Source organism: Lagopus muta, chromosome 6, assembly GCF_023343835.1.
Source record: "Lagopus muta isolate bLagMut1 chromosome 6, bLagMut1 primary, whole genome shotgun sequence".
In the NCBI taxonomy this organism is placed as follows: domain Eukaryota; kingdom Metazoa; phylum Chordata; class Aves; order Galliformes; family Phasianidae; genus Lagopus; species Lagopus muta.
Genome location: NC_064438.1, coordinates 46,356,328 through 46,369,986, shown reverse-complemented (window position 1 = coordinate 46,369,986; position 13,659 = coordinate 46,356,328). Strand labels below are relative to the sequence as shown.

The following is a 13,659-nucleotide window of genomic DNA, read 5'->3' as shown; positions in this document are numbered from 1 at the left end:
CCTGCACGTAAGACAACCTCTTATCATGAGTTTGTTCAAGACAAGAGATCTATTTAATGTACTGTCAGAAATGTGGGTTAAGTCTCCACTAATAAATCTAAGCCACCATATCCCATCAGTTACAGATGAGTGAAGCAGAGCTAAATACTATTACACTTATAGTAAATAGTCCTTTTAGTTCTCCCATTTTCACTTTTCAATATTACAGAGAGAGAGCAAACATTTGTTAGAACATGACTGAAAAAAAGAATACAAATAACCAACAATATCTGTGACAAGTTTCAATATTTAGTAAGAATATTTGAACTAAGTAAATAGAAAATGTTATCCAGAAGAATGTTCCTGGTGTCCAACTGTAATAAACTGTCTGAAATAAATGAAAAATCATATTCTAGCTTACCATATAGTATCACATACTCTGCACATCTCTCTAATTTGGAATAAGCACATCTCTCCAGCTAAGCATCAATTTACATAAATGTCAGTGAAAATACAAAAAATAAAGCTGGAATTGTGAGATGATTCATCATCTTCTTGAGATTCAAAAACTGCCAGTACCCTAAGGACGGTTATAATTGCAAGGAAGAGATCCAAATGACACTGGGAGAGAATGAGCTCTACAATGCTACACCTAATTACAGTTACTCTTCAAACTGTGTAACATGTCAGATAATTAGCTGGGGCATTTTTTCCTCACTGTAAACCCTTCTTACACCCACCAGTTCGAGTTTTATTCAAGTAGACCTCTGAGAAACTGTGTATATGAATGTGTATATTTCTATCATGTCTTGTCATCAAGAAAGTGACAGGCTGTCTGTAAGATGGTCTGAAAAAGATTTATAGTATCCTCTAAGAAAACAGAATAGTTTTCTTCAGCACTTCCCAAAATAGTAAAAATCAGGTTAAGCAAGTTTATTGCTCCACAAGAACCAATCTGTGAGGCTACAGACAAAATGGACAGAATTCCGGTCACCTTAACAAAACCACGAAGACATAGGGGTGAAGGGGCTAGCTAACTCCCTTCAGCAACACATTCCTAAGATTCTCCTTTAGTATAAGCTATTAAAGCACATCTGAATTTGAGCTTTGAGCAGTTAATAACTAAAAGTAAAAAAACCTACTGAAAAAATTTATGATCTAAATTATTGTCAACGTTAATTCTTTAATAACTGTAATACTGGTACCCCATAGATCAGTAACTAATCAGTACAAGTGGGTAAGAGCAAAAAGAAGAATAAAAAAAGGAATGGGGAGATCTTCACACAACTTCTTAAGCAGGCTAAGAAGGGCTAGTCTTAAAAGTGCACTTTGAGGTTTCACAACCAAGGACTGTTGTCAACTACGTGAATATGAATTTAGTACGGTCACTTTAACAGAATTTGTATTCACCAATAATATTTAAGGAAATGCTGAAATCTTTGCTTTAACCACGTTCTACCAAAATAAAAAGTAAAATCTTTACCTCTATTCCATCAAAACATAGTTTAATAACTGGGACAAAAGCTTCTTCAACAGCCTAGGGAAAAAAAAAAAGTTGTATTTTACTTGCAGTATAGAGAAAAACAAGCAGTAGCCAGTAGATCTGAACAATCATAAGGAAATACCACATATACAGATGCTTTCCTCTGCTTCCAGTTTTATTTGTTAGCTACATGTTTTTCCACCAAGGAGGAATTAAACATTGATCTACTATGCACTACAGATACCTTGATTTAACTTACAACCCAAATTCACGCTAGCCAGCTCAGATGATGTTACCTCTAGGTCCAACGTTTTTTTTTCCCCTCACTACACTGTAGCTCACAATCAAGCTTCTTTTTTTCCCCTTTTCCTCTAAATATTCTAAGACAACCTATGGAGATTTTTATTTTAACAAATACCTTATTTTCTATTGTTTCTGCAACCAATATTACGTGAGAAATGACAAAAAGCAATTTCATTCCCATTTAAAAAAAAAAAACAAAACATCAAGTATCTTTTCTAAATGGGGTCATTAATGAGATACTCAAACAAATTGCATCTTCAGCAAAAACAAGAAATATCGTATCTACTCTGCATCTATCTGTATCTATTCTGCTAGGAATACCATCTTCCTGAACTGAACTTCACACTAGATGCAAATATGCAGAGAACTGTTTTTGTAAAAGTCTGAATCACAACTAAAGAAATTTATAGTAAATTTTGAAAGCCAGATTATTAAAAAGAGTTCAGACAACAAAGCATTAGAACAGTAGTTTCAGCGCACGTAGCATTACCACCAGATGTTTGCACTACACTGATGGAATTACTAACTATGGGATGCACGGAGCAAAAGAACACTGCAGAGACAGACAAGTTTATTTTAGGACAGAGTCGGATTAAACCAAAGAATTTTAACATTTGCCAGCAATTATCTTCATCTAAGGAGGAAGAACTGAAGCTGAGAAATTCTACTCCAACCTCACTCTATGAAAAATTAAAACTCCCAGGCTGACCTAGGAAGGCTTGTCATTCACGTATAATAGAGAACAACATTCTTTTTTTTTGCTACTGCCTTTTTGTTTCCTCAGAGGGAAATCTTCATCTTTACACAATGGCCATCTTGCACAAGCATCTAAAAATGCAACCTCGATTTTCAGAATCACAGTTGACAGACAACATAAAATACCTAGTAAATATCAATCACTGTAATGGTTTACATATGCACAACATTAAAAAGTATACCGTTGTGCTACTGTTTTTAAAACTTTCATCAAAAACAAATTAGCCTGAAAGAGATCAGGACAGAATACTTTTACATTTGCCTCTGCCACAGAAATCAAGCCAAAATTTTACAACACAGGGCCAGGAGTTTCTTCTGTCATCCAGACTTTGAAACGATTGTATCCAGTAAATGAAACAAACAAAAAAACACTGCAAGAATCTCTAAATATTTCACATATGTTGATACATTTTGCAACAGTTTAACTAAAAATCCACGCAAGCCTTGACACCAAATTTGCAATTACTTATTCAAGGAACCATCTTGCACTTCCCAACATTATCACTTCAGTCAGCTCTATTAAGTAGATCACATACCCTCAAATCTTTTACTTCTTCTTGCTGTTTCAGTTTTTCATAAAATGATGTGAAAAAATCACTTCTTTCAACATGTCTTGGTGCAACACACAGGGCATCAATATCAGCACCTGGAAGTGTTCATTGATGCAAGTAGGTTACTCACACTTCACACACATGAAATGCCAACAGTAGTAAGATTTTTCTTCTAGAATAAAGCAAAATTTAGTTTTTCTTTCTATAGCTGCTCCCAGAGCTGACTGGGAATGACTTTTTAAAAGTTCATGCCATGAAACACACAACACATATATCCTTTTATTTTGCCATATTTGCAATCATTTTAAAAACAAACAAGCCATGAGAAGCCAAGTATGCAACCTTCTTGTTTGTTTTTTTTTTTAAGCAACTTCCAATGTGCCCCCCCATCCCTGTTTTTTCCAACCCACAAGAGCATGGATAGATCCATGTTTTAACTTACAATGAAAACTAGTGGCTGACAAAAATCTAACACTTCAGCACGACATTTAGATATGTCACTATCTCAGACATAGAACAGTTTTTATAACAAATGCAAATTTTACCTTTTGTATGGACCCCTAATCTATAGGATCCAAATGTAAAAATTTTTCCTCCAACATTTTCTATTACAGACTGTGGAAGATTCTAAACAGAGCAAATAGAATTGGTTATTTTTACTTTAGCAAACTATAATGGCACATGTATTACAAAAGGAAAAATATCCATAAAATTCATGTTATTACAGATTAACATCTTTTTGAATAGCAGTTCACTCCTTATACAGACATTGTTTCGGATTAAAAGAGAAGTACATTTTGCATTTGTGAAACTTATTTGTAACATCACAACTATGCTAAACTTTACTGCTTCAGTCTTGGTAATCATTTCTGCAGTTCTATACCTCAGGAGCTTCAAAATATTACAGATGCTTAACTCACCTTTCTTAATACTTGAGCACTTTTAAGCACTTTAAGCTGACTTCAAAATTATGACATTTAAATTTAAAGCAACAGAAAAATATCATTTACAGTACCAATGTTTATTAAATTACTTTCATTCAGAGACATCAAGATTACATTCTTTAAGGTAAGTTTGTGTTTGTGAGAAAAGTTATTTTGCACTAAAATTGTTTAGTTCCACTTACTATCATAAAGATACTAAAGTTCCCAGGTTTGTATGTTTAAAGAACTTTTAAAGCCACAGCTTCACAGTGGCCAAAGACAGTTATCATTTCAGAATAGGATGCACTATGTTACAATTCACTGGTAGTCACACAGCAAAAGACAAAGAAATTGAAAACAAACTATAAAATAAAGTATGTTGGATGAACTTCAAGTAGTTTCAGATTTTACACCAGTCAAGATCCAGTTTCTATTTTGTTTCCAAGGAACAACTTGTACATTATGTGCTTTGTTCTTTCATAATGTCCTTTCTTCTTCTTTTTTTTTTTAAATAACCTTGTACTTGTCTAAATGCCCATTTCATAAAAGAAGCACAGAGAATGAATACAACTCTAAACATGCTCAAAACAAAAACAGCTAAAAAAAACAAACAACTAGAGTTCTCTTCTCCTATGATGCATCATTTTATAATTGGTAATACTTATTGAAAATATCTCGATACAGCAGTCTTAGACTGAATTATTTCAAGTAAAATATATCCATACCTTGCTTTCACTGATTTCCCGTATCCATTCCTTTACCAGGTTGTTCAGTTTTCCCAAAATTAAAATCCTATTGACAGAACAGCAGAATCACAGACCACGTACATAAGAGCACAGTAACACTTTCTTAAGACCTTGATTATCATTATACAATGAATCGACTAGAGTAACATTGTAGATCTAATTATAGATCTCATCTCTAAAATACAATGAAACAAAGGCACTCTTATAGTCACACCACTTTTTCTTCCTTAAGGATATTTCAGTAATTTAAGTTTTGAAGCAACGCAAGCATGCAAGGTTTACACACATTTTAGATAAATGGATTCTACACACTTTCAAAAAACAAAAACAGATTAAACCATGTGAATCTTAAAGAAAAGTGAGAAAAAAAAATTCTAACAAGCTTATTAACAAGGAAAAAAAAAAAAAAAAAAAAAAAAAGACGAGCAACCAGAACAACAGTTACAGGAAAAAAATGCAAGCCAATCTCCTATATTTACAGGCTATTTTAATTCTAACACACTGCTCTTGAAGATAGAAAATAAATTCAGTATTTCAGCAAGCTTTTAAAAAAGCATCTAAAAGAATGCAAACGTGCTTGGGGTTCAGCAGTTAACCATGTGAATGTTGAGATAAGAGAAAACTGGTGCAATCATGTTTACTCACCTGCGTTGCAGTTCTTCTTCCTCTTCAAATACACCATAGGGTTTAAGGGTTTCAATCAATTTCTGGGTAAGCATGCAGTCAATCTCCTTGGGGGCAGCTAAACTGATAGGTGAGGTAATGCCATAATGCTTCTGCAGTTGCTGTGTTTGTGATCCCTGGGTTGTAACAGGACTAATAAAGACAATTGGATAAGTTACTGACAGAAACAACATATATATTTCATTCTTATCTGAGTAGCAAACACAACACATGCCAAAGAAAAAAAAATAAAGCCTGCTGATAGTCACATCCCAGACCAACCTGTATTAATTCTGAGTTATTACGGATAGTGGTACAATTACTTTTCTCTTGCACTGTTGCAAATTTCTATGAGGCACCATCTTCTGTATCAACTGACTTTACGCAAAACACCTAAGTAAGAAAGCTTTAGCACATTCTGAGCTCAACAGCATCACATAATTACCTTTAAAATGACTTTTCTTCTGGCTAGAAATACAGGATGGTTTAGAGGACCAATGACAACTCAATTTTTGTTGGCGAAAGTACTGTTATTCTGTGAATCAAGGCTATATGTATGTTTTAGGTTGAAAGGAACCTTTCAGGATCATCTTTTCAAACTAAATGAATAGTTATCAGTCAAACTACAAGCACAAGGACAGTACTCAAGTCAATTCTCCAGATTTCAAGGTTTTGAAAGGACAAGCAAGCAAGCAAGAGAGTTTAATGAGAAACACAGAGGTGAAGGTATCATAATATTATGAAATCAGTAACTGCCTTCTTAGATTAGCATCTGGAGTACGTGAACAGCCAGGCAGTTACTGATGATCAGTACGTATTTGTGACATTCATGTTCAAGCAGGGCCTTATTTTCAGAGCAGCAATTCTGAGTATTTCAAAAGTAAATATGCTCCTATGAAACATACAAGCGTTTAGAATCCATGACTGCTGCACACTATACTCATATAGTTAAAGCTTATTTGAACTAACAAAAAACAGTTAAAAACTCTTAAACTTGCTCCATATCACAGAAATGATATATTCCTAACAAGTGCAATAGCCAAATTTTAACTGTTAAGAACTTAGGACCCTTGCTGCTTATATACTTCAGAGATGTAAAAACTACCCTATGTAAATCTGTTAAAGTAGCTCTATATATTACTTGCAGCATTAAAAATTAGTTTTATATGGACATATTGACTAGTTTCCTCTAAGTTATGTATATTACTATTTTTATATCTGAAAGTGACAAATCACAAAGTATACCAAAAAGAATGTTTCCATTAAAATATGAAACAAACTTGTTAATGAGCTCTTACAAGACCAGTATTATAATCCCTCATCACAATGCATCTCAAGAAAAGTAGACATTAAATAAACAGCTACTTCAAAAAGCTTTTCCAACATCTAAACCATTATCTGAACATTAAAGCAATATTTGTATAAAGGTGTTTAATATTCAGTGTTACCCTCTTGCTACACAACCTTACTCCTTCAATACTATAATGCAATGTTTGCATTTAACACCAGATGTACATAATATATTACTAGTTTGGGCTCAGATTAGACATTAATACTTCTTTTTCATGAATTCAGCTATTTATTCTACAAGGGAAAAGGCTTTATTATCAATCTGATCTCCTTTAGCTTTCACAAAATCTAAAAAGCAATTTGTCTCTGTAAGATATTCAGACTGACCATGTCTACGAAAGTCTCATTCTTGGCAAATGTAACACTCCCCAGTGTATCACTGTATTGTCCCTCCTCCATGTTTACACGCATCACTGCATTACGAAAAGTAAAATAAAATAAAACAAAATAAAGTAGAATTTTCACCTAACTACTGCACTGCTAAGAAAAGCTACTGCACAACTTTATTTTCACTTCCATCATCTGGCCATCATCTGCTCAGGACTTAATTCCTCATTTTTATGAAGACTGAATATTGATAAAAGCATATAAACTTAAACTGACCAAAACCAACAAAAACTAGTATAACTTTCCACAAGTTAAACTGATTTAATTCAAGTGATTTTGAGCCCTATAATTTGCTCTTTTGCAAGCTAAACTTTCCGCTTAGCAAGTCCTCGCATAATTGTCCTGGTACAACTGCCTATTGGAAAAAGGAAAAAAGGAAGCAAAGCAGGAAGAAAAAAAAATATCAAAAATAGTACATAAAAATCAACCTTAAGTAGTCATCTCTGAAAACGTTATTTAACACGTCTGCCTCTAACTAAGGTTTTAATTGCCAAGCAAATAATTTGGTAGCATCTGAAACATTCATACAGACCTTAGGACTTTTTGTGAACGAAACCACTGATGTTCAGACGAATTATATAAAGCAGAAATTCAAGTTAAGGACAAAGTAAGTTACTAAACAATCTTGTTTTAAAGAGAATCTTCTTAGAGATGTCAACATTAACAGTACTTTCAGCCATTTGAAAGAATCATACAGTAACCCAACTTGGAAACTACTCATAAGGATAATCAAGTCCAACTCCTGGCTCCACACAGGACCACCCAAAAATTAGACCATCGGTCTGAGAGCACTGTCCAGACTCTTCATGAACTCCAGCAAGCTCAGTGCCATGGCCACTGCCCTGGGGAGGCTGTTCCAGTGCCTGACCACTTGGTCACAAAATACAAGCTCTCAATACATAAACATCCCTTGCATGTTATGCACATTTTTAGTTATACCACAAAGCAGGTAGGTAAATTTGAACTACAACTTCTCTTTTCCTTTGCCAACTTTTTTTTTTTTCTAATTAACATTCTTTTGAAATGTTACAGTTTGTTTTTACAGGTTTTTAAACCAGTAAGTTAAAACAACGATTTAGTTTTACTTGCATATTTTTCTCCCATAAACTTGCTAAGCTTCACTCATCCATAACTACATGCAATTCAACAAGTACTACACTTCACAGAAAAGTCTGACTAAACCCACATTGGCAGAAATGGTTTCTGTATTAAAAAAGACTCTGACACAGAAATAATAAAGGAGACTCCTGAAGTCAAATCAGTAATGCTGACCGAGTTCTCTACTGACATGTAGTGAAGTTAAGGCCATTCCATAAGCTCCTTCACATACATGTAATAACTGCATAAGATATAGCAGAGGTATAAGAGCAGAGTGTAACAGGTGTGCCATTAAAGTGGAAGTTGGAGAGAAATGGAGACTCTGTGGCCAAGTTCTGTGATCCACAGTAGGTCCCTAGGCAACCTTAAGTGTCCACAACACAGGAGAATCTGATGTACTGACTCTAAGAACAACACCTGGATGGGGACATGGTGGTGGGGCCAAACTGCTTACCTGCCACCCCGGCCAAAAGTCTGTCATCCTTTTGACAAAATGCCATCTTTTGGTGAACTTTTGCCCATTATAATGCCGAAACACACCTCCATCCCAAAAGCTACCATCTCAAAGGCACGACCACTGACCGTGCACTCTGAATTTTTTTATCCCATACCTTTAAAAGCAATGCATGAGAATTTTATGCCAATCAGAATAAATGTAATGACTAGTGTGACTCAAGCTCCATTGGTAGAGTAAGAAATAGAATGAAATGGATTACAAGAGAAAATATGGGAGAGAGTACCACTGCAGACAAGACAGGACATCACTGGTCCATGGGATCTGTCAACAGGCTGAGCCTGTCTTCCTCCTCTATACTGACACCTACTGGAAAAGGCTCACACAACCCACTACGCTGATAGAGAAACTCAGTAATCTCTGCAGAGCTTGTTTTATAACCTAGCACACTTGGGAGCAGGCTGTATTACTCTTAGTTCTTTGCGTGCGCTTTGCATTATTCTTGGTTAACCTCACATACTCTGCAGATAGTGAATTATCACCAGCAATCTAAAAGAATCTGTAATCTGTTGCAAATAAACTGCACCATTCACTAAGCCAGTCACGTGACTTCTGCATGGGCATGGCCAAAGTTCTTCCAGAGATGGAGCCGTGTGAGTTTTGATTGATTGAACACCACTAGACTAACAAGGGAGATGTGAGTGAGCTCGCTGACCAGTGCCACACAAATCAGGCAGCACACTGTTAGTGAATTCGTAATCATGATAGTTCATATATCAAACTGGACTTATGGTGCCAAATCAAGCATTACTCAGAAGACTGCCCTCAGTACAACAGCATATCAGAAGGTATCAGCAAAGTACAGAAGAAATGGTATTCAGCATGGAAAATTTGTGTAAAATTCATTTTGGGATGCAAAAAAATCAATCAAGTTCTACGTAACTCGCGTTCATCTACATAAGTGACAGCAAATCTTCAAAATGGTAATACAACAATTGGAAGTATGAGTTTCTTCCTCTACCTCTGATGAGAAAACAAATTTTAAATAAAGCATTTGCTCACAGCTTTATAAATGGAAAATAAATTATAACTGAAAAATAGAATTTAACCTCGTGCTTATTTTTAATGTTGTATTCACCTTTCATTTTAGCCAGAAAACAATTAACAATCCTAGACCTGCAGCAAATTTACACAGAAGGAAAGGCCAGGCAAGTATCAACACTAACGTTCTAGCTGAGAGGATTAGGGAAGTTAAGTCCCTAGGATTGGGAGTGAGAAGGCTAGTCAAGTCCGCTTCTCATTAAAGTTAAGCATTAACAAAAACCAAGGAATATTAAACTAAAACAGAAAGTCCCAACCCAACCATTCAATCTGAACATAAGGGGTAGATTTGCTAGGCCCTATCAGAGTCCAGCAGACAACTCAAACCATGCTTATTTACTTATTCATTTTAATGAGACTAAACTTTTAAGATCATGAAGACTACGATATTCTTTGAGGTTGATGTTGTTTATTTCCCATCAACCACAAACACGCACAGATGTGGTTCCTGCACTACTATGAAAATAAAATTTTTGCCCATAACACAATACAAAAAGTTGCAGAAAAATAAATGTAGACTTAAATTTAAAGACACTGTGGCTCTCGCTTTATTTTGTCCTGAACATTTAAGGAGCATAGGCTCTTCAAGCAGTTTACACCATCAGCAAACTCAACCACAGCTACGATGGTAGCATGCAATAACTCATATTCAAACATTAATCTCAAACTCTCAGAAAAGAACACCTGTAATGCAGTTTTCCCCCTACCAACCCCCTCACACACACAAAGTTCCAGTCTATATTAAGTTTACAGAAACGTAGCTAAGATACTTTTTTTCTCCTTCAGAAACCAAAACAGGTCGTATCTTACAGTTATCAATAAATACCGAATTAAGAAGAATAAACCCAGGTAATACAGCCACAGCTGAAACCATTTTACAACAGTGCAGAAAAAAAGAAGTTATCATCTAATTATCATGTCCAGACACATACAGCCAACACTGATGAAACAAGAAAAAACATGGACTGTCCTAAAGTAGTACCAGCAACCCACAGAAAGTTAACTTTAAATGTTTAACTTCAGTCAGGAATTCTGGCTCAGTCTTGCCTCCAGATACGAACATCCATCTTAAACACTCTCAGTAACTATCCTCTCTATTTGCCCCCACTGACTACATCAGTAAAATTCAGTCTGTCTTAAATATTGATAAGCCACTTAAGTTAGATTCCTGAAGCAACGCTGGTCATCACAACATCTGATCAATCAACTGGGGCTAAATTCACAAAGCTCAAGTTCCAGCATGTTAGATTTCAGAGAATATCTCAACAAGTTTTGTTTATTTTGAAGACTTCACCATTAGGGATTGACCCGTCAATTTCAGATTAAAGTTTCTGTTTAATGCTAATGTATTAACCACTACACACATCATCTCAGGAATATACGAAAAGTCTCAATGAAGTCTGCACAAACCCATCACTGAGAAACACGCATTTCACCTTAAGACAATCCAGCTGCCCTTTCTGAGCAAAAGGTTTTCAAATTCAGCAAAAAATAAAGTGTGTAAATTGCCAGTATGGTAGGTTCAAGGCACCTAAAGCAGATGCAATGACAAACAACAGAAGCATGGAAGAAGAGATTCAGCTATGGCAATCATCCCCTCTGGCTCATCTGTCTGGGACAGTCGTTGTACAGAATAGCAAAAACAGCACGTCCAGACACACACCCATCCATGACATTCTTACTAACAACAGTTTCTGATGTTCTTCTGGTTTAAACTGCTGAAATTGTTTCTGCACTGCGCAGGCAGCAACTGAAGGGAAAAAAGAGAAAAAAAAAGCCATCCGAGATTTATTGCTATTCTTGAGACAAAACACTCAAGGTAGTAGTTTGAGAAATTCTGTAAGGCTGAATATCAGGAAGCAACAAAGACAGGAATCAGATGAAATGGTTCAATATTAAGAGATTAACTTGCCTCCAAGGTGAAATTCACCCAGCCCAAAATAACTGCACTCCCAAGTACTGTGTTGTATCTCTATCTTCACAGGTATCAAACATTTTTTTTTTTTTTTTTTCCTGGAGTCACAGTAGAAGACTGAAAACTACTGCAAAAGCACCCATTTGCCTTATGGTTCCTACTGCACAACATCCAACAACTTCACCTTCAGCTGAATTTTTTAGATGAGTTTCCCCTTGACTATCAAAGCTTTAAGGCAGATTTCTTCTGGAGTATGTCTGGTGCTTTCTGGAATAAGTAAGCATTTAATTCCTTCCAAAATTCAGTCTATAAAAACCTGAGCTCTGTTCAGAAACACAACAGTTACCTTGTCCCACTCACAAAGTAATACTTTTTTATAAACTTGACTTTCTGCTCTTAAAAAAAAACAAACCACTACCCATGCCCCAAAAGTCAAAGACCACTTAACAGAACCAACAACTTTCACAGCAGTTCTACACTTAAGTGTTCAGAATGCTGATTCTGTGTGCTTTTTCCATTTATGGTTAAAGATAAAAAAGTTTTTTTTCACAAAGATTTTTACGAAGACTTTAGCAGATGAGTAAGTTCAGCAGAGAAGTTTTAGATGCAATAATATCATTAGTTTAACGAGAGACAGATTTCTGTTTGGAGAGACCGAAAGGCCCAGGTTACACGAAGAGGCTGCATCATCAATTTACAGAAACACAGCACCACTTCATTGATTCCAAAACTTTTCTCCGTAAAACCTCATCCTTATTGAAATATATGGAACTCAGTGAGCTTCATTTCTCCCTGCCATCCTATGTTCTAGACAACGCTCACCAACGACTACTGTTTATCTAATAGTTAGCTGAAACGTACCTTTATAACACGAGAAATATTTGCTTTTTACTTTTGTTTCCATCAAGGCCTAGAAAAACAAACTACAAAAACCCCCTACAAAATTAGTTACATAAAGGAAATCTCTTCTTTTACACAAGGAATTAATGAGAATCACGGTAAACACAAGTCCCCAGGATAAATTTAATGCTTTTATCAACCATGAAAAGACTTTTTCAAAAAATACCAGCTATTGGCCTCAATATAACCTGAGTCTGCTCTCCTACAACTGAAGCACCTTGTATGCTGCACACTTGCTGAGAACTTCAAACTAACGCTTTTGACATAAAGACTTTTGAAAGTTGCTGGTTATGTGAGAGATCAGCTTTGACTTGGCTTGTCAATAGTAGACAGCATCCTCAAAGGCAAAGTTTACAGGGGGGTCTTGAAAGATCAGGAAGTGATCTGCAACTCAAACTATACAATGTTACTTAAGAATGTGTAGTTTAGGTATCAAATTTCAACTTCAAGGAAACTAAGCAAGGAATTCTACACCTTTTGAAGTAGAAGATCATTAGTGTTACAGTTCATTCATTAGAAGTAGCACAAAACTTTGAATGTTGTTATGAAACAAAGTCACAGCAAAATAAACTACAAACGAAAGCAAACAAAGTATCTCACTTCCCTGTTTTCCTTAAGAAACAAAGGAAAAAAAACAATCAATGAATTAAAAAAAATCCAATATGGCACACTTCAAACTTTCTGGCAACTTTTCATTCCGGAACATAATGAACATGTGCAAAACTTATCTACGAATACACTGCATTCTCATTATACATAGCTCAGAAATTCCTTGGGATGACCATTTTCCCTATTATCTTCACCCACCGTGGCAATCCTGCCACATATTTTTGTTTCAAATTATCTGCACCGTGATGAATACAGCAGTATTTTAGATTCAATAAGCAAACTGGGCTATTCTGTATGTGAACTGTACACACAAACAACAACAGTGATTGCAGTAATTCCGAATTATTTGTAACTCCAAATTATTTTTAACTCAACATCCCACCATCTCTCAGGTGTACACATACCTTATACCTACAAGTCACACCCATCACTGACTTGTTC

The 13,659-nt window shown here is 35.5% G+C and overlaps 1 protein-coding gene across 4 annotated transcripts in view; it reads right to left on the bottom strand.

The window, feature by feature from the left end:
* The window catches only part of PAPOLA (poly(A) polymerase alpha), a 40,387-nt gene that overhangs the window by 25,636 nt on the left and 1,092 nt on the right, over positions 1-13,659 (bottom strand). For all 4 annotated transcript variants that reach the window (XM_048947834.1, XM_048947832.1, XM_048947833.1 and 1 more), the window contains exons 2-6: positions 5,387-5,557; positions 4,721-4,787; positions 3,618-3,699; positions 3,058-3,167; positions 1,463-1,516 (exon numbers count right to left, since the gene is read on the bottom strand). In XM_048947834.1, the coding sequence (XP_048803791.1) occupies positions 1,463-1,516; positions 3,058-3,167; positions 3,618-3,699; positions 4,721-4,787; positions 5,387-5,557 (484 nt within the window). The remainder of the gene's footprint in view (positions 1-1,462; positions 1,517-3,057; positions 3,168-3,617; positions 3,700-4,720; positions 4,788-5,386; positions 5,558-13,659) is intronic.